We start from the raw sequence: 27,870 nt of genomic DNA on the forward strand, positions 1-27,870 counted from the left end.
TCTGAAGAGGCAGCACTTCCCGATCGTCAACCACTATATATATATATATATATATATATATATATATATATATATATATGTATTCGTATATTTACAAAAAATAATTTACATAGGCGTGATTGGAGTAAAACTTCTCCACTCACGTCAAAAAAAAAAAATGATTTATTATATTAATTATGAATAAAAATATTAAACAATTAAAAGTAATAATGAAAAATGAATTTGAATTAAATTTAAATGAAGAAATATTTATCAAATATATAAAGTGTACAGTATTTAAATAAAAATATGTATCTGTGTATAGTTTAAAAAAAAAAGTGTGTCACTGGTCTCGATTTTATTAAAGTTCTATATATTTGAATTGTAAATAAATAAAAAATTTTTCGTTTCATCTAGACTGGAATGTATATAAATATATGGATTGAATAGTAAATAGTATCGAAGTAGTTGGAGTAAAGAATCAGGATTGTGGTAATTAAAGTTGCCATCTCCAGTAATATACACGAGTACAGCAGAGCCAGTCGGAGTCAGATCATCAACAATAGGATATAGGATAGTACAGTATAGCATCAGCCATCGCCTTGAAAATTACAATTACAATTACTGGATTACAGTGGGCTGCTGTAACGCAGTTTAAATTTTGTAACGGTCGTGTCGTGTGTATTGCATTGCATTAAAATAATATAAAAGTCGACAAGTTAAACTTCAAAACATATTAAATTAATTATTTTACTTTTAATTCATGTTTATTTTAAAGTGCGTCTTTATTTTTTTATGTAAGTGTACAATTGCTTTATTTTTTAAAATATTATTAGTCATGATAAATATAAATCATTAAAACTGTCGTTATTTTTAGTTTACTTTAAAATTTTTTTTAAAAATTACTTTATAAATAAATTTTAATTTAATAACTTTCACTTTCAATATGAATTTAATTATTGATATTAATAATAAATATATGTATACTTTGTTTTACAGATGTTAAACATATTGTGTATGTAAACAGTATTTTAAATTTAAATTGTGCATATGTAATATAAAATATTTTATATTTTTTATATTTATATACATATTGGGTGTAAATGCGTATGTGAAAAAATTTTTAATTATTTAAATTAATTTTGTTTGTGCATAATAATGATTATGACAAGATTTTATACTTGTAAATAGAAATAATATTTTAATGTTTATTTATATATTTTATATATTAAAATAAATCACAAAAAATTACGATGGATAATTCAGATTCATTACTGATGTGTGCTACGGAGTTGATAAAAGGTAAATTTATATATTTTTAAAATTATTTAATAACTTTATTAAGGTAAAAAAATCCAATTATTGACAGGATACCGATTGTTGACACTTTGTTTTATTTAATTATTTACTTAAATTCTTTCGACATCGTAACCAGTTATGAATATTCTTATCTAATCTTTTAAAAATATTGAACCTTAGAAAATTTACTTATAATTAATATACAGGGGATTGAATAAAAGAAAAGTTTAATTTTGTGTTCGGAAACATTAGCAAGAAAACTGGAAATCCCTTAGAGATTTTTGAAAAAAAAAATATTAAGATATGAATGATCCTAGTTAGAAGACAATTAACAATTTTCGGAGTTTTGCCCATCAAATCAATTAGAAAAAAAAATATGCACATGGAGAACATAAAAAAAGCTATAGGTGCAATTTTTTGAAAAATTTTTTTTTTATAATTTATCATTTCTAAAAAAGTCTGAAAATAATTAAACGTCAGCTAACTTGAGTATCATAAGATAATTATCCTACATCATATATATTTTCACTGTCATATATAATAAATAAATTATAATGTCTGATATACTTTTATTATTGTCAGTAATTGGAATTTTTACTTTATTAACTTAAAAACTTTTAATTGTATTAATAACTAATTTAAAAATTTTACAGATCGATTTTATTTTGTGACATTGCAAGCTGATGTCAAACCTAAAAGTACTCTAGACACCCATTACTTTAGTATCGACGATGAATTAATTTATGAAAATTTTTACGCCGACTTTGGGCCGTTAAATTTGGCGATGCTTTACAGATATTGTATGAAAGTTGAAAAGAAATTGAAAACATCGGGTTTTTATAAGAAAAAAATATTACACTATACAATAAGTACCGAACCAGAGAAACGTGTTAATGCAGCATTTCTTGCTGGTAGCTATGCAGTAAGTTATTTATCTATTAATTAATATACTTATTTATTCACTTAATTAGAAGTTAGTGTTACTGTTTACTGATTACTAAATAAATTAAAATTGTAGATATTATATTTAAAAAAAACAGCTAGAGAAGTATACGAAAGCCTGGTGAATAGTCCAAATAGTCCACCCTACATAATGTTTCGCGACGCATCATTTGGTGCGCCGTGTTATCAGATCTCCTTGAAGGATTGTCTGAGTGCCATTTACGAGTGTCATAGATTGGGATTTTTCAACTTTGACGATTTCAATGTCAAAGAGTACGAGTACTACGAGCGAGTAGAATACGGTGATTTAAATTGGATTGTTCCTGATAAATTTATAGCATTTTGTGGTCCACATGCTAAACTTAACAATGAAAATGGATATCCATTACATGCGCCTGAATCATATTTCTCTTACTTCCGTCAAAATAACGTTACGACAATTGTACGGTTGAATAAAAAAATTTATGATGCATCACAATTTATAAATGCCGGATTTGATCATCGTGATTTATTTTTTCGTGATGGTTCGACGCCAACGGATAATATTGTAAGACAATTTTTAAAAATTGCTGAAAATACAAATGGTGCTATTGCTGTACACTGCAAAGCAGGTCTTGGTAGAACAGGTTCATTAATTGGTTGTTATATAATGAAACATTATCATTTAACAGCACATGAAACAATAGCTTGGATTAGAATATGTAGACCTGGTTCTGTTATTGGTCATCAGCAACAATGGCTTGAAGAGTAAGTTCAATAATTAATAACCAAATCAATTAAATGGACAATTACTTCATCACTAATATCATTATTATGTAAATAGGAAAGAATATTCTCTTCATTTATTGAGAAGGGAACCATTACAAGTAGACAGCAATGGAAATCCGCCTCATTCACGTGGAATATATTCAAAGTTAGGATGCAGTGGTGGTGGAACATCAACTTTCTTAACATATGCAACTAAAATGAATCCGACTGCTGGTACAGCATTGGAGCAGCATCAACAGCACGATAATGTATCCGGAATAGTACATCGTGTAGATGATATTCATCTAGACGACTCATCGTTACTATCAACAACATCTACGTCGACTACGACATCAACACCAACAACGACATCGACAATCACAAGTGCTGGTAATAATACTAAATTGCAGCAACAAAAGCAGCAACGCCCACAACGATTTGCCTTAAACATAAAAACTCAAGGAGACAAATTGAATGAAATTAAAATACGTAGACAGACGTCGTCTTATGGTAATAATTTTAGTATTGGTAGAAAAGGTATCGGACAGCCTACTGTTATGCTGTAAGTTTTCAATTATTATTATTGTTATTATTTTAAAGTAATGCTTACACGCATCATTAAATAACAAACAGTTGATCTATATAAATATATTACTTGTAGTCCTAATTTGGGGCTGCTGTTGAAGTCATCAACGTCTTCGTCATCCTCCTCAGTTACATCGAGAGCTAATCAGAAAGGAACGAGCAATAATACGATAGCTACCATTATTGGATCTAAAAAAGATATCAATAAACGTTTACTTTCACGTTCAAATACTTCGGGAACAGCCACACTTGCTAAAAGGTTTTTTTATTATTTAATTTTATCACTGAGGTATCTAGTTTTAAAGACTGACAAAAACACTTAAAATTTGAAAAATTGCCAAAAATTAATAATTGATCAATCAGCAATTAAATGACTGAATCAAAGTCATCAATTTCTTATGATTCTCAAGTTAGCCGACGTCTTGTAGTTTTTTAATTTTTTTTTTAAAACGATGAAATGCAAAAAAAAAAATATTTTTAAAAATTGTTAGTTGTCTACTAAATTCAAAATCATTACTTTCTTTTTCAGTAGTAAATAAAAAAAATTTATTTCTCCAAAAATAGATTAAAAATTAAGCTTTTAATTTTTCCAAAGACGCCAAGTTCTAAAACTAGACACCGCAATTATTAAACAAAATATTAATGAGTTTCGAATGAATCTTAATTAATATTTATATAGAAATACTCGGAGATTGAGCTGCAGTGGTAACAGTACCATTAACAGACCATCTCCATGCTACATGAGGTCTAAATCAACAACGCAGATGCATAATAATCATAATAAAAATAGTGTTCTGATGTCTAACTGCAGCAGCGTAATAAGATCCGGTTGTACGAATACTAAACCAATAACACGATCGTTTGCTTCACGTGAACCAGCCTCGCTGTCATCACCTACAAATATTATCACACAAATCCGCCGCCCGACTTTATTACCTTCAACTGCTCCTACAACAACCACTTCAGTTACTAATAATAATAATAATAACAATAACAATAATAATAATAATAACCAAAATTCAACTCAGCAACAATTGTCAACAAATACAGGCAGCATGGTACTAAGATCTGCTGATCGTGTAAATCGTTACTTCTCTAAAAAAGAGTAAGTTTTTTTTAAATAAATTGATGGTTTCATTATTATTTATTCGCTTTATTATAAAAATTTACCCGCAATTATTATTTTTATTTAAAAAAAAATATATATATATATAAGCATGAGCAGCATGAAATTTTTTTTTATTTCTTCTGTTGAATTGATAAATTACAATTTTGCATGAATTTTAACAATGATACAATTTGTAGTGATTGCGTATGGAGTGTAAAGTAATGATAAAATTTTAACGATTGGTTCTTTTATAAATTTACTCTATAAGAACCTATAGGTGGCTAACAATAAAAAAAAAAAAAAAAAAAAAAAAACGAAACAATCGTATTCTGTTTGCTTTGTGACTTGCAGTGCGCGCACGGCAATAACTTCAAAAACTGCATTTATCAGATGATTAACCGACGACGATATTCTTAGTGGTATCAAGCGGCGTAGACGCCAGCGGCGGAGTGTCATCACTGGGGAAACGACGAGCCGCAGGACTTCAGCGAGGCAGCAGCAACAGCAACAACGATGATGATCAAGATTATTAATGGATAATATCTAAAATCTAATCACGGCAATTTTATTTTTTATTTTTAATAATCACCTTGCAATTTATAATAATTAACATCCCAGATAGAAAAATATTATAATTTAATTATACTATCGATAGATATTGTCGTTATAATTATGGAGAAAGTGCTCTGGAAATTCCGAGCTCGAGTTTTAATTGATAAAAAGATCTCGGTGCTTCAGTTGTTAATTGGAAATTATTTTACTATCAATAAGATATTTTATTTTAATTTTTATTTATAACCGCGTTCATGTTTCGGTAAACTGTAAAAAATTTGCGGAGTGAATCAGGAGTGAATGATTGTGTATTTAATCCCCTTGGAGTAAAATTCACTCCAAAAGGAAGTTTATTTTAATATTAAAACTCTGGTTCTAAGTGAAAGTAACTCCTAAAAAGAGTTTATTTTAATTTTAAAATTCCGAATCGGAGTGAATGCGAATTTTAAAAAAATCCAAATCACTCCACTGGAATAACAAACTTCGTATGCGAGTGATTTTTTTTTTAAATCCGGAACTCCAAGTGACGGAGTTAATTCAAATTTAAATAAAATCCGTAATCATTCCGAATTCACTCCCGATTGCTTAGGGTACACAACTTCTCTTATCATTAATTAAAAATTAATTTTTGTTGTCTAAAAAATTATTTGTTTGACACTAAAATAATTTTTTATTTAACTAAAAAAAATTCAAATATTCATATATATATATTCAAGGGTATACGCTACTGGACCTCTTTTTTACAATCAGAAAAATAAACGGGACTTTTTTTGTTGCACTCGTAGAGTAAATGATAATTGTAAAACAATTTTTCTCGGAGACGGATTAGAATTTTTGAAAATACGAAATTTCGTCCTTTATTAAGGTTTTAAAAAACGCTAAAGACTAAATTTTAGGTTTTCAGTGTTTGTCCGTGAATTAAATTGATTTGAAAATCAGTTACCGTTACCTTTTGAGTATGATCAGATATATGCATATATGATATCAGATATAGTTATATATACTCATACCTGATATCATGTATGAGCCATAAGAGTAAATGCGGCATCATATATGAACAATTAAAATCATATATATGAATATATGACTAAAAATAATGACATCTATGTGTTATCATATCAGTTATGAATTTCCTAACCATTTTCTTTTGATAATAATGACAATATTATACTTTTCCACTGGGATAATAAGTAATACAGAAAATGATAATCATAATAATAATAATAATAATAATAATAATAATAATAATAATAATAATAATAATAATAATAATAATAATAATAATAATAATAATAATGATAATTATTAAATATACAATTTAATACAAGCAGATATTTAGTTTGTAGCAGATTTTTTTCTTTTTTATTAAAAAAAAAAATATATATATATATATCAACTATAAATAGCTATTAGAAAATTAAAAGATTTTAATAATTGATTAATATAAATAAAATAAAGTAATAATTGATTATATAAATATGTATGTAGAATGTAGGCTGTAGATTGTTTAATAGATTTTAAAATATTGTTTTTAAACACAATATGTATATAAGTGAGTAAATTTAAAATATGTAATTTCTTTCGCACAATATAAAATTAATACATAAAATAATAATAGTAATGTACTGACAGAATGTAGAAAACAAAAAAAACTAAACTGATATTAAAAATTAACAAGTACAAATCATATTTATACTTTTTATCACATGCACTTTAATGCTAAAGTGAATAAAAAAAAGCAGCTGTAAAAACAATAAAAAATTATATTAATTGTAAACTAAATTTTCGTTACTTAATTACTGGGTAATTATTAATTGTTTTTAAATAATTCTAGGTAAATATAAAAAAAAATTTTTAATTAATTACACTTTTATAATATTAAATATATTGCTCACGTCCAAAAAGTTCAATATTAAATTTAATATCACGGTTGATTTTTGTTTTTTCGTAATTAATTAATTAAATATATATGCCTATATATTGTTAATTTCAAAACAGTAATGCATTAATTTACAGTACGATATTATGATTATTTGTTATTAATAACACTTTATTAATTTAAATAATAAAAGAAAAATATTTACTAAAATCATGATTAAATTTTTTTTATTGATGCGTATAAAAAATATCAAAATTTATGTACATGTAAAAAAATATTAAGTACAAATAATTACTTGTTTAAATAATTAGATAGTATGTAATGTAAGTAGAAAGTGCAATCAAATGACTGGCAAATCCAAGTTGTGACCATTTATCAATAGTATGTGAGTAATTGTAACCAGTTTCTTGTAACTCAGAGGTATCAAACATTAAACCTAAATAAGCTAAATGAAATACTGCGAGTAACGAGAATCCAAAATTAATTAATAAAACTTTAATACTGTTTTTTGAATTTAACTGGTACTGACATTTGGTACCACCGCAAAAATAAATAATCGATGATAACGATGAAGATGAGTTACATTGCCGTGATCCAATGCAAATATTGAATGTATTGGCTAGATGATTACGTAACTTAAACTCGATGTAAGTATATAAACCTAAGCTTAATAATACTGCAGCTATTTGAAAATTTAATCCGTGAAGTAGTGAACTTGTTAAGTATGTCAGTATTACGGCATTAAATTTACCGACGTGTTTTACTGAAGGACGAAAAATATCTGTAAAACAAAATTGGCAAGATTAAATCAATAAAATATTTAAAATAAACTAGCGCGAAAAATTAAAGGAACAAAAAAATTTTTAATTTTTGGAAGGCTAAATCTTCGTGGAAAATTGTCGAATTGAGATTTTAAAAAGGATTTGAAAGCTTGGAATCTCTAGTTTTAAGATTTTGTGAATAAAATTCAACAAGAATAGAAGCAAATTTAAGATAAATAAATTTGCTAACTGGCCTATAAATTGGTTTAGCTGAAAAAAAATTTCCACGGCTCGTGGACCCTTTGAAAGAAAAATTTAAAAAATTTTTGTCTTGCAATATTTCTCATAATTGCACAATAACCCTAGCTTTAAAAACATTTTGAATCTAGAGATTTAAAGCTTTAAAATCCTTTTTTTAAAATCTCGATATGATAATTTCCCACAAAAATTCAGTCTTCCAAAAATTTCTATAGTTTTTCTATTTTTTGCGTTAGTGTATAATGGTAATAATAATAGTATATTATATTACATGATTTTAACCATGTATGCATCGGTATATTCCATGAAATGACAACTTGAACTAATGAACGCGGTAATTCAATATCAATTGGTCTTGTTATTGTTGCTGGTGATATTGATTCCATGGGAGTGGTATTTTCATGATGAATTAATGATGTAACTCCACCAAGTGATAATACTGTTGATGCAACGTAACATATAAAATAATGGGATGATCTAAATGATAGAGCGTCTCCATAAGCTGTAAACCATCTTTGAAAAATTATTTTTTACAAAATATTTTTAATTTTCAATCTACAATCAACCGGAATAACTTCGGCCTCGTCAAAGTAATTTGAGCCTTTTAAAAAAATTCCTGAACTTCTATCTAACAACCGCGTTAAGTATTTGTAGCTTTTAGATTGCTTGGGTAGAAAAAAACATTATTAAAGTGATATTTAATTATTTATGGACAAGGACAAAGTTACTCAGATTTGATATTTTATTTAATTAATTATTCTTACTTTCCATCACTGATATAATTGGGTATAAGCCACTGAGCAAAACAATTGGAGATACTCAGAAATATTAACGCGATTGCGAAATTTTTTAGCGCATTACCCAAGTCAAGGAGCCACAGGCTACTGATTTGCTGTGGAAAAATATTTAGTATTTGATAAATAAAATTAATTTATAATTTATTTTAAGTACAGAGTATTAACGTACCCGAATAGTTAATTGTTGTTCAATAACTCCAGTGGTAATCGCTTTATAATTATTAAAAGAAATCCATGGACCAAATATACATGTTATGGGACTAAATATATATCCAGTGTACTCCCAAATATTGAATGATAAATTTTTATTTTTATTGCTGTCCAGAGATATACTGACAGTTTTCATTGCGGCAATCATTAAGATACCACGGATTCTATGCCATGATACTGGATCCATTGAATATTCACTATCAATATGAAAAGTTGTTATATATTCAATTACGGGAAAAATTAAATAGAAAAATACAGGAACGAAATTCGATAAGAATAATATTTTAAAAACATGAAGTAAAATTTACCAGTACAAAATTGTTAGTAGAGAAATTATAAACATTTCAATTCCTCTTTGATATTTTTTTGGCACACGTAAACATAAATATGATAATAGTGTGTATATAAACATTAATAACAATGATTCGTGTGCATAGTAATTGATGATAAAAATCCCAATTATTACTGATATAATATGATATATTTTAGATGGCACTGAAAAAATTTTATAATAAAATTTAATAATACTTGTTAGCCGACGTCTAATAATTTTTGGATTTTTTTAGACGATACATTATAAAAAAAAAAGTATTTCAAAAAATTGCACCTATAACTTTTTTATTTTTCTCCATGTGCATATTTTTAGTTTTTTTTGTCATTGATTTAAAAAAAAAAAATCCAAAAATTTTTAATTGTTTTCTAACTTCAGGGCGAGTGTGAATGTAGCAGACGTGAGATAATTTATAAATTTTAAATAAATAAAAAGTAATGAAATTTTAAAAATGCGCGTACTAAATTTTCGTTGATTTAAACACGCATTTTTCAAATTTTATTCAAAAATTTAAAAAATTGCCACTTGTCAGTTACGTTCACACACATAACTTCAGGATCATAAATAATTATGAGTGTAAATGTAACTGACAAGTAAATTTTTAAAATTTTTGAATAAAAATTAAAAAATAAGCGTATTTAAAATGATAGTAAAGTTAGCGGACATCTGACAATTTTTAAAACAGAAATATTAAATTAAAATGTTTATAAAACAAAAATAAAAAAATGCATGTTTAGAAAATTCAAAATTCAGTACGTAAATTTTTTAAAATTTTGTTTTAATTATTTAATTTTTTTATATGCAATTTAAAAATTGTCCTATGTCTGCAACATTTACACTCATGTACCTAAATCAGTAAAAAATCAGTACGCGCATTTTTTAAAATTTCATTATTGTAATTAATTTATTTATGTATTTAAAATTTATATATAAATTGTCTCATGTCTGCTAGATTGACACTAATTAAATAATTATAAATATTAACGCTTACTAAATTGCATTAAAATTCGTAGCAAAATATTTGCAACAAATAACGTTGAGAAATTACTTGTCGCATTAATACTGGTAAAGACGCAATTATTTAAAATTTCTAAAAATGTTTCGCTGTTATTTATTTCTAAATAATCGTAATCATCATAAACATCAAGATTCGGTGGACTATTTTTGTAATTTAGGTTATAATTGTTGCACTCAAAACAATCATTCTCATCGTCATCGTAATATGACATATCATTGTCATAATTATCTTTGTAAAACATTTTTAAATAATATTTAAAAACTTTACTTATTTTTATTACATAATACTGTAGTTTATTTTATTTAAGTACAATATTTAAATTTCAAACTTCAAACTATAACCTTTTGTTTGTGCGTCAGGTCAGGTAAAGGTAAACATCATATATGTATGTATATTACCATCATAGATATATTTTGACATAAATTTAAAAAAACGCGCGCTTAGTTTTAAACCAATGGCAAATAATTCCAGAAGTAAAAGTAAATTTTAATTCGTCGAAATTGAGTTTATTATTTTTAAATAACTAGAATGTGATTGGTAATGAAATTAAGTAACTAGATTTTTTTAAATTCATCAACTAATCAAATTCATTTAAACTTTTTTGAAAGATCACCTTTAAATATCTATATGTATAATATACATACAACATTAAAATATAGAACTAGGACTAGGACATACCAAAAGTGTTCAATTTATCAATAAATTTAAAAATATATTTTTAAAATTCTATGTCTATATTAAAACTAAATAATTCAAATATATATTTACTAAATTGGTGTGATATTTAATTAATTAAAAATAAAAATAAATATTTTTTTGCCTGTCAGATATTTAAAGATAGTTATTTAAAAATGTCAACAGTGTCAGAGTTAATCCGTTCAATACCTAGTAGTCCTTGAACTTATAAAGTTTTTGAATTAAAATCTAATTCAATAATATTGTTATCTGTCATATATTTTGTTATATATATTATTCTTCCAATTATAACAAGTGTCATGTTATTTAAAAATATTATCATAAAATATGAATTAGTAATTATTTATATTGGATTATTTTTATTATCCTGCAATAGTAAGTTTTATTTATTCATTCATTTATTTATTTATCTATTTAATTAAAAATTATTAAAATTTAAATTTTAGATGTCACAAGTTTGATGCCAGAAGCAAGTCAAGAAGGTGCTTTACATGCTTTTAAAAGCTACAGTGACGTTGCAACATTTCATTACACTGTTCCTAAGGAAGTTTATCGTGCAACATGGCAATTTGCTGCTTTTATGGATGGAAAAAATTGTGTACCACGTGAAGTACACATGTTAGTTATTTTTTTATATAATAAAATTTTTCCCTGATTAAAAGAAACGATTCAAAATGATTCAATTTTACTACTATATAAATATACATTCATAATTGAATGAATTGTTTTGTTCAATCAGGAATTATTTATTACAATTAATTCATTAATTTCTTACTTAAAGTCGTGAATTTACCTTCTTTACTATTTTATTTTATTTGCAATTTTATTTTTAAAAACTTCTATACTGCAAGAATTTAAAATCTCGACCGGTAGATTCTCCTAATTAAAATAACTAATTTAAATAAAATAATTCGGAGTAAAAATAGAAATTTTACAAGCTAACAGCAAAAATTTAAATTTGATTTAAATCATAATTCAATTACGTCTTTCCCTTTCCTCAATTTCTAATAAATATTTGAAAGATTTATTAATAAATGAAATCAACGTTTCCGATAAAATTATTTTTGAAGGTAAATAATTAAAAAAGTTACACCCGGTTTCAATAACAAATTCGTATTTTACTTTATCACTTTACTGCTGAAAAAAAAATAATTCTGTAATTACATTCATAATTATTTGTACGGGTATTTTTGTCTGAGGTTGTAATTCTAGTAGACTTTTTCATGACAGATTTAAAATAATATATTTTATTTATAATAAATTCATTTTCAGACATTTGCAATGGGGTAGTTATCCAGTAATAACAGTTAATAATGCATCATTCCCACCAAATATGTATCCAGCAAGAAATGACACTATTAGAGTAACCGCTGTCACTGCTTACGACTTCCAAACAACAACAGTAGTACCAGTAAATAGTCCAGAACCCGGTGATTGGTTTGTTGGTGCTTACATGAGTCATTGGGATGAAAAAGTTCAACAAGAGGTTACTTAGTTTTATTTTTTACTCATTAAATCTTAAAAAATTTTCCTCCCAAAACCTGATAATATTTAATAAATAAATTTGAATTTAGGGAATCGGTCATAAATGTCATTATAGTATTGGCTCAGTAGCGGTTTGGTTACAAGCTAATGGTATACAGAGTATACCAATTGGTCATGAAAGTACTATGAAAACTAGTCAACCATCAACTTATTACAAGTATAAAAAGTTTTAATACATTATTGATAATTATTTTAACTAAGTAAATAAAATAATAAATATTTAATGTTTTAGAATATTTATACCATCAGGAACGTGGACATTTAGCGTTAAAATATGGGATTGCAAATTTAAAATAGCGACTTCAAATAAAATATCAAAAAATTGTATCAAAGCTTTGGCATTACAAGGGCGCACGATGCCAGTTTTTGATCATTCTAGCAGTTTAACCATGACAAATTTATCAACTAATAGTACTTATACATTTACTGAACGAACGCCACACGATGATAGTTATTATTATTTACTTGTAGTTTCTGATAGTATTGTTGAATTTAATGTAAAAGTATCTATTTCCGGTAAGTTTATTATTTATTAAGTAATAAAGTAATTAATAACGAGCAACCTGCAGTCATTACGCTACTGCTCAAGTATCACTTCGGGAAAAATTTTTACTTGCGCCAAGAAATTTTTTCTAGTTCTAAGTAAATTTTTTTTTTAATTCGTGCGGAAAATTTTCTTTAGGCGATAAAAAATGTCTTTTTGTAATTAGTAACGCGATATAAATATATATAGTTATATATATTCAGTCAAATTTATTCATATTCTGTGACAGAATAATTAAAATATATATTAATTTATTTGAAGAAAAGAAATACCATTTTATTTTTTTCGCGCGTAATTTAAATGTGTTTTGAATGACGTAGACAGCTTGATTAATTTTAATACTTAGCAATAAAAAAAAAATTGAAACCGTGAAAAGGCACAAGTCCAAGTTAAAATCTTCACAACGATATCAAATTTGACAACATCAACTGATTAGATCATTATCCTCTTAATAATATAGATAATTGTTAATTAATTTTTTTTTTTTATTATAGAATGTCCAATTAAAATAACAGAAAGTACATTGATGCATCACTGGGTATCAAATATAAGTATTAATTATACAAGTCATCAATTAATGATTAATGATAAAAATTTTAATGGCCAAGATGATAACAAAGATGACCCATGTCCGCGTAGATTCCAACTTATTCGCGTTAAGCAAATTCAAACATTCTCTGGAGTTTACTTATTTCAAGGACGTGAATGGCTGACTCCGTGGATATTATTGACCGACAATTATCCAGTGATTGCACAATTTAATATACTGCCGCTGGTGGATGTTGGAGGTTCGCTGGACATCGGTGTTCACTTAGAGGTAGATAAATTTGCGACTCAACAACAGGTAATTGTTATTGCTTGTGTACGTCGTGCTCGAGTACCTGATCGTTATAATGGGGAAATAATTTGCCATGACAATCATATGATGATGAATCTATCGTCTATTGATAGACGTGATGGACATTTGCTGATACCTTATCCGCAACCTGATACCTGGCACGTGGCATTGCAAACTAGATGTCTAAATAATGGGTAGGTTTTATTTTTACTTAGCAATCATTTTTTTTTTACTTGGTTTATGAATTATTTTTAATTGTTTACAGAAATGTTGTCCGTTGTGACGTTAATGAGATATTGGTATCATTGAATATTCATACAAGACAATGTGTTTTGTCTGGACCACAGTCGTGCGGCAGTCATGGGATTTGTGAAGAAATTCACCGTGGGTTACTACATTATACAACTTGTAGTTGTTTTGGTGGTGAGTATTATTAATTATTTTATTTATAAATTAATTATAGAAAAGCGGAAATAGAAATTTAACCTGTTCTATGTAAAAAAATTTATTACGAAACGTTTGTATAAATATAAAATTAAAAATAATTGAGTAAGTAATTAACTTAAAAAAATAATTTTCAGGGTACAAAGGATGGGGATGTACAGATGACACAAACGTAAATATACACTCATCACTACTTTTATCATTTTTAATGTTAATACTGAGTAATGGATTCTTCTTACCAGCCATTTACTTGGCAATTAATCGTAAATTATATACCGAATCCCTGGTATATTTTTCTACAATGTTATTTTCATCGCTTTATCATGCCTGTGATCAAAAATTTATGACATACTGCATTGCCAGCTACGAAGTCCTGCAATACTGTGATTTTTTTTCTAGCATACTAGCATTCTGGGTAACACTGGTAGCGATAGCGCGTTTGCCGTTGCAATTGATACCAGTATGTCATATGTTTGGTGTATTTATAATTGCGTTTTGCGTTGAATCCAACAAAACTGGATTGACAAGTATATTAGTGCCTTTAGCTATCGGTATAGTAATCCCTATTGGATCGTTTGTTTATAATTTTTACAAATTGAAAATACGTAAATGGTCACGTAATTTACTGATTAAATTATTTATAGGTTTAGGCTTAGCGAGTATAGGGCTGGTTTTATTTACAACCGTTGAAACAGAAGCTAATTATCAGTATACACATAGTATGTGGCACGTGATAATAGCACTGTCTTTGATATTTTTGTTGCCGCCTGCTGGAGGTAATAACAGCAAAGGCAATGGTGCTATCGAATCAAGCAGCGGTTCTGACAGCGAATTAGTTAATTTAAAAAATCATTCCGACAGTCCCGTGTTTACTGTTACGCTTGATCAAGAATCCTCATCTATTGCCAATGAAAATAGTTAAATTATTAATCTGCTACCTACTTAATGTGCCAAATATATATGAAATTATTTTTAAATAATTATTGAAGTGTCTTTCATGTTTGAAACATAAGAATCTATTATCATTATTTAGGATTTATATATTTTTTTAAGGTTTTTCTGCTTAAGAATTTATTAAAAAATAATGAGTAATTATTTTACGTACTTATTTATGTATATTAATTATTGTTAATTAAAATTTTTAATTAATACTTAAGTTATTAAGTTTTGATACCAGTTCTGTTAGCGTTAAATATTTAAAATAATTTTTGGCATTTAAGACACTTTGATATAAATGAGATTATTTTTAATAATGACTTACTACTTAATAATATTTAAAAAAATATTTTTCTCCAAATATTACTTATACTTGAACATATATATTATTCAATCGACATAATAATGATTATATTTTGATAATTTAAATTTTTTCTATAAAATATTTAATGACAATGACTATTTTATTGTGAGATTAAAGTTGTTATGTAGACAATGCAATCCATGACACTTTTAAAAATAAATAAATATTTTAATAAAGATATATATTTAACAAGTGGATCTGCTTAGTTCAACAAATAGAATGTCTTTTAAATAATCGCATTTCTCTGAAATTCCCGATTTCATGTTAACTGTCTTTAATAATACAAAATATATATTTATATTATCTGCTATCAAAGGTATAACTTTATAAAGTTCTTTGCATCTAAAAAAAAAAAAAAAAAATAAAAAAATTTAAAGTACCAAACTTAATATACTAATAAAATAGTTTATTTATATACATATTTAATAATAGTAATACTAAAAAGTACCTTTGAATTTCTTCCTCTAAAATATTTATGTCATACTTCCGAGCGTCTTGTTTCATTTCACTTAATTTTGTTTCAATATCCAATAGTTGTTTCGTAATATTAATAGATTGGATAAATTTATCTAGAGCTTCGATAACAATTTCCGTTTCTAAAATAAACCCATTAATAATCATCAATTTTGAACGACAGGTTTAATTATTCAATTGCACTCAACTCCATTTACCCAAGTGAAAATATATTATTATGTCATTAAAATCAATTATTATAATTAAGAAGTTATAAAACAAGACTTCTTCTCAGTTTAAATCCAAGCTTCAAAAATTTAAATATGCTCGTGATAATTCATAATTACCTTTTTTGATATGATTCTTCAATCCTATTATTTCTTCATCAACTTCAATTAAATTTATTCCATCTTCCAGACGTAAGTCAATCAATTCAAATATTTTATTGCAGTTTTCAATTGAATAAAGTTCATCACTTAATGCCGTTATTAATTCAATAACTCTCCTAATTTCTTCCACATCCGGTTGCAAAATAATCTAAAAATATTTAGTCCATTATTTCACTAAAAGCTTCATTTATTCTCCAATATTATTAAATTTCTTCTTATTTAATTACTTGATCATTTAAATAATGAGCTTCAATTATCAATAATGGCTCGGGATTCGTCAAACCATCGCCTTCAAAAAACCTACGAGCTGATAATAAAGACATACGAATATTTATAAGCAAGCTCTCCTTCAAATTTTCTATTATTTTCTCTACAAACGTCGTCCAATAGTTTGGAGTCTACAAATTATTCAAACAAATAATAAAAATAATTAATTTATATTCAACTATCAATTAAAAAATATTGATTACAAACCTTATCGTCGCGTCTTATGTCATATTTAATCAATGAAATCAACTTATAAATTTGTTTGCACTCTTCATTGATGTTTTCAAGACTTTTATTTCTTTAAATTAAATAAATTAGTTAACTAAGTAATTAACTATCTAAAAATTTCCTAATTACCTAATATTTTTCAAGTGGCTCTCAAACTCTTCTAAAGTATAAATAGAATTAATTGTTCCTTCAACAAATAATGTCTCGGATATATTTTTTAAACAGCAGTATATTTTTTTAAATGACAATTTATAATCTCCTATAACTCTTCTCAGCTGAAAAAATTCGAAACTAACAAATTTGAAATAATAATTAATTAATTAATTAAATTATTAACTTAAATAATTTACTTGATAAATATTATTGAAACATTCGTCGTAAAATTTATCAATAGATTCACTCGTCCATGTATTTTTAGAAACTCCAGTTGTTACAATTATTTTAATTTCATCAATTAACAATTTAAATAACATCAATTCTTCTTTATTCCTTTTCGCGATTATATTATTGTAATACTTACATAAATAATCAACTTTTATGTAACGTATCATAAATAAATTCCATTTTTGTAGTAACTTCGGTGATATTTTTTTAGTTTCGTACTTCATACTTTTCCACCTGAAAAAAATTACCTCATTAATTAAATTAATTAATTCATAATATAGATTATTAATCATATAAATTTTACATTCAATTGTTACAAGTCTATAATTATTATTTTATTTCAATATTTATCTAATTTTTCAAATCATGTCAAAAAAAATCATAATTTCGAACAATTTATTAATTTTTGTATTTTTAAAAAATAATATTTAATTAAAATAAAAAATAATTAAGTACATTCTTAAATATTCCCCCCCCCCCCATTATTCATTTTACGGCAAAAAATAAATTTTTATATTTTTAAACAATTTCATTTCTTGTAAAACTTATTTTTCATCAAAATTATCTAATTATTTTAATCAATAATTAGTATAAAAATTTAATAATAAACTTACTCAATAACCGACTTGATATTTTCTAAACAAGTAAAATTTAAATTAACTTCCATTAATTTATTATTTGGATAGTCAGAATATTTAATAATTGGATTGTTAAGCATTTCTTTAATAATTGAATCGCTCAATAATTGTTGCTCCCATTTCATATTAATCGAATTTATTTTATCCAATAATGTACTTTGAATACGTTTATATTTATCAATAATTACTCTAAAATATATAACGCATTAATTGTTTATAAATTACGATTTAAAAATAAAATAGTAAATTTACTCTTGCGCAATATTATCATCAAACCAATCAGAAGCATTTATCAGCATATTAAATTGTGTGCTCAGATAATTATTTTTTAAGTGCAATAAAGTCGCGGCGCCGGCATACGAAGTCATCGAGCGATCGTGAAGTAAAATTTCGTCGTCGATATCAGTGATAATTAATTCTAGCTCATCATTAAATTTTTTCCAAATATTTGTCCAGTAATTATCGAGTGTTTCTTGCAAATTTTTCCGTATCATAAAACGCTTTATTGCATACAAAGCTTCCAGAGCTTCTTCGATCGTCGATACATTTTCGAATATATCGTGGATCAAATTCTTCATCATATTGTCTATATCTTCTACTTTATTACGAAAGAGTTTTATTTTTTCCAACCACGTGAACTCGGTGACATCTAAAATACACTCAGGTTTTTTTTTTATTTCCTCAAGAGTTTTGCTAAATAATTTTTCTATTTTTTTATATTTCAATTCGTGTTCTGTTGCTTTTGCTCCACCAATTACTTTTATATCTTCACATCTATAAATATATATATATATTTGTTATTATTATTATTAACGAAGAATTCACTCATGAATTAATTTATTTGTTCTACTAAATTTTTACTTATCGAAAATAATTCTTGTGTTTGTAACTTCAATGAGATCTTGACATCGTTGAATAAATGTATCAATGTGATTAAAAATATTATTTTTATTAATATTACATAGTGTTGATGAATTACAATGTCTGTCCATTATTATTAACTATAGAAAAATATTAGTGATACTTAAAATATAACAAAAATAAAATGTATAAAATACTGAGTGTAAAAAAAAAGTTACGAAAATATTTCATATGAGGAACTTTGAAATTTTAAATAATTCGGAACTTTAACTTAAACTTCTGGCAAACTTTTTGTAAAGAAGAAAAAACTGTTAATATTAATTTTTTAAAAATATTACAAAAAGTGCTGATAAAATTCAAAAGTTAAACTCAAAGGTCTGAATTTGAAAAATTTTTGATAATTTTTTTTTTTTACACATTAGAAATTAATTATTTATTTTGTAATCAAGAGGATCAATAGCTTTTAAATAACTGAAATAATTTTCAGGTGATTAATTAATTAGTTTTTAGACTTTTAAATAATTATGTTGAAAAAAAACTAGTTACTAATTTTAAAATATATTTTTAGTTTTAATAATATTGACTAAGATAAAAAAAAGACCCAGCACCCGATCAGAGAACTAGTAACCGATCACTCCATGTATTTGTATGTATATATTTAGTAAATACAGATATAAAAATACATGAGTGATCGTGTACTAGTTCTCTGATCAAGTATTGGGTCTTGTCTAAATATCCAAAAGAATTATTTATTAATTTAAAATGTAATGATTTCCTTTAAATACTTCTCTTAGTTGTTATTATTATAAAATCTTATAAATAAATTACCTGATCAAAAATTTCTTTAAAACGTTGACAAGAATAAACTGAGTGTTGAAGCATTTGTTTGCCACTTAATGGATCTTCATCAAGTATAATATCAAGACTTATATATTTTTTACATTGATTTATTATTTGTGTGCCCAATGCACGGCAAAGTATTTCAATTTTATCACTACCAATTAATAATTATTATCATTTACTTTATTAATTAGTGGGTTAAAAATTCAGTGTCAAAAATACGATTTTAAATTATTTGTCATTTTAATATAAACATCTTGTGATCTGAAGACGTTTCAAACTATTGTTCAATTCAAATTTCAAGAAAAATATGTAGTAAACATTAATATTTTTGTCTGTCAGTGTAGTACTTAAATTTAAATAATTTTCAAATCGTATTTTCAATTTAAGGAGAAGAAAATAAATAACAATTTTTTTTTGAACATACGGGCTATTGTAGAATTTAGAATTAATAGCAACGAATCGTATTAAATACAGTATTTTAGTCGTATAATCATCAATATCATTAGGAATTTCAAAATCACAACAATAATCGACGAATAAATTTAAATATTTAATGTTTGAAGTTATTTCAATAAGTGATTTCTCAATTTCCGTAACTAAAATTGTAAAGTCATCGATACTTGATGATTTAAAATTTTTCAGTGTCTCAATAATATTCATAATATATTTATTTGTCAGCTGATTATGAAGACAATTAAAACTTTCAACTAAAATACAAATATGAATAATTAAATAAAAAATTTAAAGTGTTCAAAAATAAATATTTTTAAATTATAATTTACAAAAAATATATTTATAAATGTTTATTATAAATTATATTTTCAAATGCATGGAACAAAAATTGAACAAGTAAAATAATAATTCAAGTATTTTAATAATTATAAATTATAAATATTTAAAATATATATCTATATATGTATGTGAAAAATGTGTAACAAAGTAATAAAAAATATATTTTAAATGTTTACATCTGTAGTTCCAGAAATTAATTTCATCAATGATAGATCTGCAAGCTGATGTTGTTGGAATATTAGAGCCGCGCAATACTTGTCTGATTTGTTTTACCCAATAACGAGCAACTCGTTCAAGTCGTTCGATTAATCCACTCTTATCTTGTTCCCTCATATTTGATTCTAATAAATTATTATTATTTTCTTTCGTGTCTTCTTTATACCCATGAGTATAATTTATCATTTTTTTTTCACTGCAAAATATTTTTTCGCGAGGTACATAAAGAATAGTCAGACCCATTGGATAATACGTTGCGTCATTTAGGTGACTTATTAATTTATTTATGTTTGAAAAAATTTCATCTCTTTTAACTAAAAAACAAAAGAAATAATGGATCATTTAATTAATAAAATAAATTGTTAGTTATTTTAATTGATACCTATCGGCCATCGATCGTGAGCGAATGCAACTGGAGCATAAATATTTTGAAAAAATTTAAGCAATGAATTTTCAAAATAATTTAAACTCCCAAATTTTACTGTAGACATAAAATTATCGGGAGTATAAACTTGCCACGGGGATCGGAGAAAATAAGTCAGTCCATTTTTCGGATATGGAGGGAAATTTAAAAATACTTTCCATTCAAAATCAGTATAAAAAATTGTTAATATTGTGTGGGACGGATTACAAAAGTATTCGTAAATAATATCAACATTTTTTTGTGAAAAAATTATTTCTCCGTGTGGTTTCGCTGTTAAATTTTTAACATACTGGAGCTAAAAGAAATTACAAATTTGTAGCACTATAAAATTGTCTAGAAATTAAATAACATAAATTTATACAAGTATTTGTAATTGTTCCTCGGTAAATGCTGGTTTTTCGGGCTCAGGAGGAAGTTCTTCATCTGGCTCAGGAGTTTCTGTCATAAATTATCATATTTAATTAAAAATTAAATTTATTTTATTTAAATAATTTTTAAAAAAGTTGTTAATTATTAATTATTGTTAATTAAAACCTTGATGACCGAATTCTTCTTCATCAGTATCCATATCTAAGTATTCTCTATGAGAAACTACCGAAGGTGTTTTGTCAATTTTTTTCATTTTTTTCGATTCACTCGATTCACTTTTTTTCCCACTCATTTTTTTTGAATTATCAATTTCAAAAATTATTTAAAGTATTTTTAGTGAGCAGCACTTAATATTCTATTGACTGATAAACTAGTTTGTTATTTTCCTTGGTTACAAAGTAAATCAACGAAAATTTTTATCCATATACTCAACAAAAAAAAAATATTAGAAAGTAAAATATTCTTTTGAAAAAATTCATTTTCAATACTAGCATTTTTCAAATCAACTTGATATTTTATTTAAAACCCGATTAGGAAACTAGTACCCGATCACTCATAGATCTACATTTACGCACTTTAACTAAATATATATATATAAATTCATGGAGTGATCGGGTCTAGGTCTTTTAATGAAAAATCAGTTAATTTTTAAATGACAAAATTATTTTTCGATATCGACAAATTCTTAACAAAAAATATATATTTTATTGATGATATCCAAGTAGCGCATTTGGCTTTTTGACATCTATAAGATACAAGTTTTAAGTCTGTTTTTTGACTTATCGATAAGGTACAAAAAAAAACTGACAAAATTAAAAGACTTGACACAAGCAAATTAAAAAATTTCAATGTCATGGAGATTATATCCCGCGTGAAAAATATATATAAATATGTATGCTTGTTTATGTACGATAAATAAACAGAAGATATATATGCGGAAAAAAAAAATTCATAAATATTTCGTATATATTGACATGAGCGCAACAACATTTACAAAAATTCAATGTCTTAAATAAAGTGATAACGAAAAAATAGTGGGGATAAAGTCACGTGTCTTAATCTTGAATCGAGTTGAATGGGTCAAGCTTATATGACTTTACATCCAACACTCGTACTTTTACGCTGCCATATGAAGACTTTCAAATATTTAAAATACGCCTGAGTAAATAATTACTATCATAAAATGACAGGAAAAAAATTTTTGTTTGTTGGGCCAATTGTACAGACAATTAAAAATAAATCAGCTAAAGTTGAATTACAAATTATTGAGGATGCTGGGATACTCGTACAAGATGGACAGGTAAAATTTACTCAATAAAAAAAATAATTTTTTTGAATAAATTTGACTTAAAATTTTTATTTATTTACTTTTAGATACTTGAGGTTTTCAAAAAACCAAAAATATCAGATATAGAAGCAGATATTGTTACAAAATTAGACAGAGGACAATTTTTAGTACCTGGATTCATTGACTGTCATGTCCATGCTGTTCAGTTACCAAACATAGGACTCGGTTATGATAAAAGTTTACTTGACTGGTTAGAAGCTTATACATTTCCACTAGAATTAAAGTATTCAGACAATGAGTTTGCTGATAAAGTATTTGACTTTGTTGTGGTAATTAAAGTCATTATTTTTAATCAACTTATTTATTAATTAATTTAAAAATTCATTTATTAGAAAATTGTTTTTATAGAGACGTACGTTATCATTAGGAACAACAACAGCTTGTTACTTTGCTTCGCTTTACAATGAAGCGTCTTTGATTTTAGCTAAGAAAGCTGCTAAATATCATCAACGTGCATTCGTTGGTAAATTAAATATGGACAGAGTACGTGATGATAATTATTATGAAAATAAATCACTATCTATTGCTAATACTAGAAAATTTATTGAAGAAATTTATGCACTTAAAGTGAGTATTTGTTTGAGATATCAATTTCCAATTCATTATTTTATTTTTAAAAAATTTTTATAGTAATTTATGATAATGATAACTTATAATTAATTACTTTCAAGTGCTCATTAGTCAATCCAATTATAACTCCTAGATTTGCATTGAGTTGTAGTATGGAATTACTTAAAGAACTTGGTAAAATTGCTGAAGAATATAATATTCATATTCAGGTAAAAAAATAAGGTAACAGTTTAGTACTACGTCATGTTATTACATCGCGTTACACATCATAAGAACGTTTCCGTTGTAAGAGTATAAGGGTATAAACAATTTATTTTTTTTTCTTAATCAATTCATTTTTTGCCTTGAAATATAAAAGTGAAAAAATATAAATTTTACTTATTTTAATTTTTTTTTTTACGCTCTATGATACCCGGCCTACCCGAGTGTCATAATCATACAAAATTTTGTTATTAAACATCCAAAAAAACCAAATGAAAATATATATATTTTTTTTTTAATCAATGAATTTTTATTTAGCCATTGAAAAATGAGTAAATACAAATTTTTTCCGTTCAAAATTTTTTTTATTCGCCTTATTGGTACCTGCATCGCAACATATATAAATTGATTGCCCTTCGTATTAGTAACAATTAAAATAACTTCCCGAATTTTTGAAAATTTTCAATTAAGAAATATCACATCACTAATTCCAAAAGGACTTAGATTTTATACGCCCTTTAGGTTTTAGTTACTAAATTTAAAATCAAAAGAGCGTGTAATTTTCTTTTTAATGGCAAATCATATCGTAGACTTTTTTTAAAGCTGAAAATTGGAAAAAAAAGTTTTAGCTACAAACTAAGAGTACAAAACGATTCAATAAAAAAAAATTATAAACCCTTTTGGTTTAAGTTTCTTACAGTCAAAATGACGTATAAAAATATGTCCTTTTGGAATTAGTAACGCGATGTCACCAGATGTGATTATGAATAAATATCGGAAATGATTAAATAATTTTTTTTAGTCTCATATATCAGAAAATATCGGAGAGATCGCTGAATGCAAGTTATTATTCCCAGATTGTCCGACATATACAGAAGTTTATGAAAAAGCTAAATTATTAACAAGTAAAGTACGTTAAATAATTAGGATATTTACATAAAATTACATGCTTATAATTATTTTGATAGACTGTACTAGCACATGGAGTTTATCTCGAAGACAGTGAATTAAAAATTTTAAATAATCGTAAGTCAGCAATCATTCATTGCCCGTCATCTAATACTAATTTAAAAAGTGGGCTCTGTGATATCCAGAGATTGAGAAGTAATAAAATAACTGTAGGACTCGGTACAGGTAATTTTAATTAATTAAATTGATATGAATATATTCTACTTCTACCCTAATTAATAATAATATTAATTTGTTTAGACGTAGCAGGTGGTAATAATTTATGTATACTTGATGTAATGAGATCAGCAATTCAAGTATCAAATCATATTGGATTTATGAAAGATAATTCTTATAAGTCGATTAATTATATCGATGTATTTTATTTAGCGACTTTAGGTGGTGCTGAAGGTAAATAATATTTCATTAATTAATCAATTAAATTATTAAATTAATTAAATAAATTTATTTTATAGCTTTGTCTATAGATGATAAAGTGGGCAGTCTAGTAGCTGGAAAAAAATTTGATGCATTAGTAATTGATTTAAACGCTAAGGACTCATCGGTAGATAATTTAAAAACTTTTAGTTTAGATGACCAATTGCAAAGATTTATTTACTCAGGCGACGATCGTAATATCATACATGTTTACGTTGAAGGACATAAAGTTAAATAATTATTTAAATTTATACGATTAAATTATTTTTAGATAGAAAATTTTGTATACTACTGTTGCATTGATCGTAAGCTTCAACGAATCCTTGGCAATTATTGTCCTGAAATAATAATTTTGTAATTTAGAGTTTGTAAAATATTAATTATAATAATTAACTTACCGTAAAAGGGTCACGAATAATTACAATTTTATCCGGATAATAACTTCCTAATAATTCAATTTTCGCTTTGCTAATTTCCGGTTTTATTTTTACAAGTTCTCTAATATTAATTTCATCCATTCCAAAGATCCAATCATAAGAATTAAAATCCTCTTTTGTTATCTATTGATTATTAATTAAATTATTTATGATCATTACTACATAGAAAAAAAAAAATTTCTTTGCTCAAGAAAATTTTTGTAATATGAAATGAAAGCAAAAATTTTCTTAGGGTAAGTAACAATTTTTTATGCAAAATTATTTTTTTTTCTGTGTATGATTATGAATATTGATAATTAATTTGTTTTAAGTATCAGTGATTAGAATAGAGTATAAAGAAGACGTTGATTTAAAATGAATACTTAAATACATACAAGTTTAGCTTTATGTGAATAATTTATAATTCCTTTTCCTCTGAGAGTTACTAGAGCACGTTCATCTGGTGTTTGACCTAAATGGTAATCACATAATGCCGCACTGTCTACTTCCCAGTTATTTAAATTCATCTTTGTTATGTAATCATTAAAAATAGCTTCTGCTATTGGTGATCGACATGTATTGCCTATTTAATTAATTTTTTTTTAATCATTATAGTAATTTAAAATAAAAATCATTAATGACAATAATTATTTTTTAAATATTATAAAATTAGTGGCTGTAAATATAAAAACAATTATTTACCCAAACAAACCATTAACACACGTTTTTTATCAGACATTTTTATTAACAATGATTTTTAAAAATTATATAACTAAATAATTATTTTAAAATATCACGTGTTATTTATACATTAATGTTTTTGTAGGAATGATTCGACACTTCTTACACATTGTTCGTAAGCTTTAACAAAACCTGCGCTGTTGTCATCCTATTAATTAAAAAATAATATATTAATTAATTGTGTTAATTAAAATAATTCATTGATTGATGAATAATTACATAATAAGGATCTCGAATTATTTTCTCTCCTTCAGGATCATAAGATCCCAATAATTCAACTTTAGCTTTACTGCCAGAGGGTTTTAGACGATTTAGTTCGGAGATATTGTCGTCGTCCATTCCAAAAATCCAGTCGTATTTATTGAAATCATCTTTGGTTATCTATAATTGATAGATTAATTAATTAATTAGTATGTACATTATAATATTTGAATAAATTAGACGACAGTTAAGATATAAAGTAAAAAAATATTTACTAAGATACAGAGAATGGATTTAAATATTTGTAATTTCCGGGTCACTACACAGAAAAAAAGATTTTTTGAGGCAATAAAATTTTCTCCAAGAAATCCGTTGTTTCTGTGTTAGACTTTCTGGTTTTAAAATATGAATTGCGTGAAGATAAAATAAGAAGTGAGCATTTATTTTCTATAAATACTAAAGTTCAATAGAAAGAGTTTTAACTTACTGGTCTAGCACGATGTGAATAATTATTAATTCCTTTATCCCTCAAAGTACTCATTGCACGACTATCTGGTGATTTACCAGTATGATAACCAATTAATGCTGCACTATCAACTTCCCATTTATCATTTAAATTATTTTTATTAATATAATCATCGAAAACAGCTTCTGCTATAGGAGAACGACAAATATTTCCTGAAAATAATAATTATTTAAAATTAATTTGTTGTAGTACTGAAAGTAGCAGACATCGGTTATTTTTTTTATTTTCCTAAACAATTAAAATATTTTTAGAAAAAGTACAAAAATTTTTTCAATTCATTGTTTAAATTTAAAATAATTATTTTTATTAGTGTGGAATTAAATTATTTAAAAATTGTCAATTGTCGGCTTACTTCACTCATGGAAATTTACATTTTGATCTACTGAAATAAAATAATAAATTAAGTTATTTTTACCTAAACATATCATCAGAACACGTTGTTTATTAGCCATAATTGTTAAATTATTATTAAATTACTTTACATAAAAAAATACAATGAATTTTTTTAACCTAGATTTGATTTTAAAAATTTAACCTTTGACTGGTTGGAGCGAAGTCCAAAAAATGTAATTTAAAATATTATTATTGGCGCCACTCTTAATGTCCACTTGCATACAATTTTTAAAAAAATTTATACTAGGATTTAATTCTACAAAGAATATATAATAAATTATTTTCACCAGTTTTATTACAAATATTTATTTAATAATCAATTCATGTCCAATTTAGTTATTTTTAAATTTAAAAACCCACAGAAAATTAATTCATAATCATGATCTTTTTT

General features: G+C 25.4%; 8 protein-coding genes across 9 annotated transcripts; 3 read left to right on the forward strand and 5 right to left on the reverse strand.

Moving 5' to 3' along the window:
• The first annotated feature begins 130 nt into the window (after positions 1-130).
• Positions 131-6,545, forward strand: LOC103574135 (dual specificity protein phosphatase CDC14A). 2 transcript variants are annotated; one of them, XM_008553511.3, is made up of 9 exons: positions 131-317; positions 397-776; positions 979-1,281; positions 1,932-2,200; positions 2,297-2,967; positions 3,044-3,529; positions 3,629-3,811; positions 4,232-4,657; positions 5,078-6,545. In XM_008553511.3, the coding sequence occupies exons 3-9, from the start codon at positions 1,233-1,235 to the stop codon at positions 5,175-5,177; spliced, it is 2,184 nt and encodes a 727-aa protein (XP_008551733.1). In that variant the 5' UTR covers positions 131-317; positions 397-776; positions 979-1,232; the 3' UTR covers positions 5,178-6,545. The 2 variants fall into 2 exon arrangements, with proteins under 2 accessions (XP_008551733.1, XP_014295448.1); XM_014439962.2 differs by having other exon boundaries at positions 131-776; positions 5,012-5,170.
• A 770-nt stretch (positions 6,546-7,315) lies between these two features.
• Positions 7,316-10,830, reverse strand: LOC103574188 (protein-serine O-palmitoleoyltransferase porcupine). Its single transcript, XM_008553586.3, has 6 exons — positions 10,440-10,830; positions 9,426-9,612; positions 9,077-9,314; positions 8,875-9,002; positions 8,382-8,623; positions 7,316-7,872 (listed from the first exon to the last, which is right to left on the reverse strand). The coding sequence occupies exons 1-6, from the start codon at positions 10,705-10,707 to the stop codon at positions 7,391-7,393; spliced, it is 1,545 nt and encodes a 514-aa protein (XP_008551808.2). The 5' UTR covers positions 10,708-10,830; the 3' UTR covers positions 7,316-7,390.
• Positions 10,831-11,139: 309 nt separating this feature from the next.
• On the forward strand, positions 11,140-15,621 carry LOC103574189 (post-GPI attachment to proteins factor 6). Its single transcript, XM_014439967.2, has 8 exons — positions 11,140-11,537; positions 11,609-11,780; positions 12,435-12,648; positions 12,737-12,864; positions 12,940-13,223; positions 13,746-14,283; positions 14,355-14,512; positions 14,671-15,621. The coding sequence occupies exons 1-8, from the start codon at positions 11,462-11,464 to the stop codon at positions 15,453-15,455; spliced, it is 2,355 nt and encodes a 784-aa protein (XP_014295453.2). The 5' UTR covers positions 11,140-11,461; the 3' UTR covers positions 15,456-15,621.
• A 391-nt stretch (positions 15,622-16,012) lies between these two features.
• On the reverse strand, positions 16,013-17,807 carry LOC103574190 (uncharacterized). Its single transcript, XM_053740776.1, has 8 exons — positions 17,803-17,807; positions 17,521-17,659; positions 17,300-17,445; positions 17,150-17,240; positions 16,903-17,073; positions 16,634-16,823; positions 16,282-16,429; positions 16,013-16,175 (listed from the first exon to the last, which is right to left on the reverse strand). Exons 1-8 carry the CDS (start codon positions 17,805-17,807, stop codon positions 16,019-16,021), a joined length of 1,047 nt encoding a protein of 348 aa, XP_053596751.1. The 3' UTR covers positions 16,013-16,018.
• Positions 17,410-22,019, reverse strand: LOC103574191 (uncharacterized). The gene is made up of 10 exons (XM_053740777.1): positions 21,863-22,019; positions 21,690-21,766; positions 21,287-21,623; positions 20,865-21,218; positions 20,153-20,399; positions 19,882-20,047; positions 19,054-19,193; positions 18,169-18,966; positions 17,521-17,788; positions 17,410-17,445 (listed from the first exon to the last, which is right to left on the reverse strand). The coding sequence occupies exons 1-8, from the start codon at positions 21,987-21,989 to the stop codon at positions 18,441-18,443; spliced, it is 1,974 nt and encodes a 657-aa protein (XP_053596752.1). The 5' UTR covers positions 21,990-22,019; the 3' UTR covers positions 17,410-17,445; positions 17,521-17,788; positions 18,169-18,440.
• A 742-nt stretch (positions 22,020-22,761) lies between these two features.
• LOC103574137 (guanine deaminase) lies at positions 22,762-25,594 on the forward strand. Its single transcript, XM_008553512.3, has 8 exons — positions 22,762-22,997; positions 23,072-23,314; positions 23,394-23,612; positions 23,717-23,824; positions 24,619-24,726; positions 24,785-24,950; positions 25,026-25,175; positions 25,241-25,594. The coding sequence occupies exons 1-8, from the start codon at positions 22,881-22,883 to the stop codon at positions 25,438-25,440; spliced, it is 1,311 nt and encodes a 436-aa protein (XP_008551734.1). The 5' UTR covers positions 22,762-22,880; the 3' UTR covers positions 25,441-25,594.
• On the reverse strand, positions 25,451-26,410 carry LOC103574192 (low molecular weight phosphotyrosine protein phosphatase). The gene is made up of 4 exons (XM_008553591.3): positions 26,321-26,410; positions 26,014-26,201; positions 25,601-25,762; positions 25,451-25,540 (listed from the first exon to the last, which is right to left on the reverse strand). The coding sequence occupies exons 1-4, from the start codon at positions 26,355-26,357 to the stop codon at positions 25,451-25,453; spliced, it is 477 nt and encodes a 158-aa protein (XP_008551813.2). The 5' UTR covers positions 26,358-26,410.
• On the reverse strand, positions 26,348-27,643 carry LOC103574138 (low molecular weight phosphotyrosine protein phosphatase). Its single transcript, XM_008553513.3, has 4 exons — positions 27,502-27,643; positions 27,048-27,238; positions 26,579-26,740; positions 26,348-26,507 (listed from the first exon to the last, which is right to left on the reverse strand). Exons 1-4 carry the CDS (start codon positions 27,536-27,538, stop codon positions 26,430-26,432), a joined length of 468 nt encoding a protein of 155 aa, XP_008551735.1. The 5' UTR covers positions 27,539-27,643; the 3' UTR covers positions 26,348-26,429.
• Between the last annotated feature and the right edge of the window lie 227 nt (positions 27,644-27,870).

This window comes from Microplitis demolitor, chromosome 7 (assembly GCF_026212275.2).
Source record: "Microplitis demolitor isolate Queensland-Clemson2020A chromosome 7, iyMicDemo2.1a, whole genome shotgun sequence".
Taxonomy (NCBI): Eukaryota; Metazoa; Arthropoda; class Insecta; order Hymenoptera; family Braconidae; genus Microplitis; species Microplitis demolitor.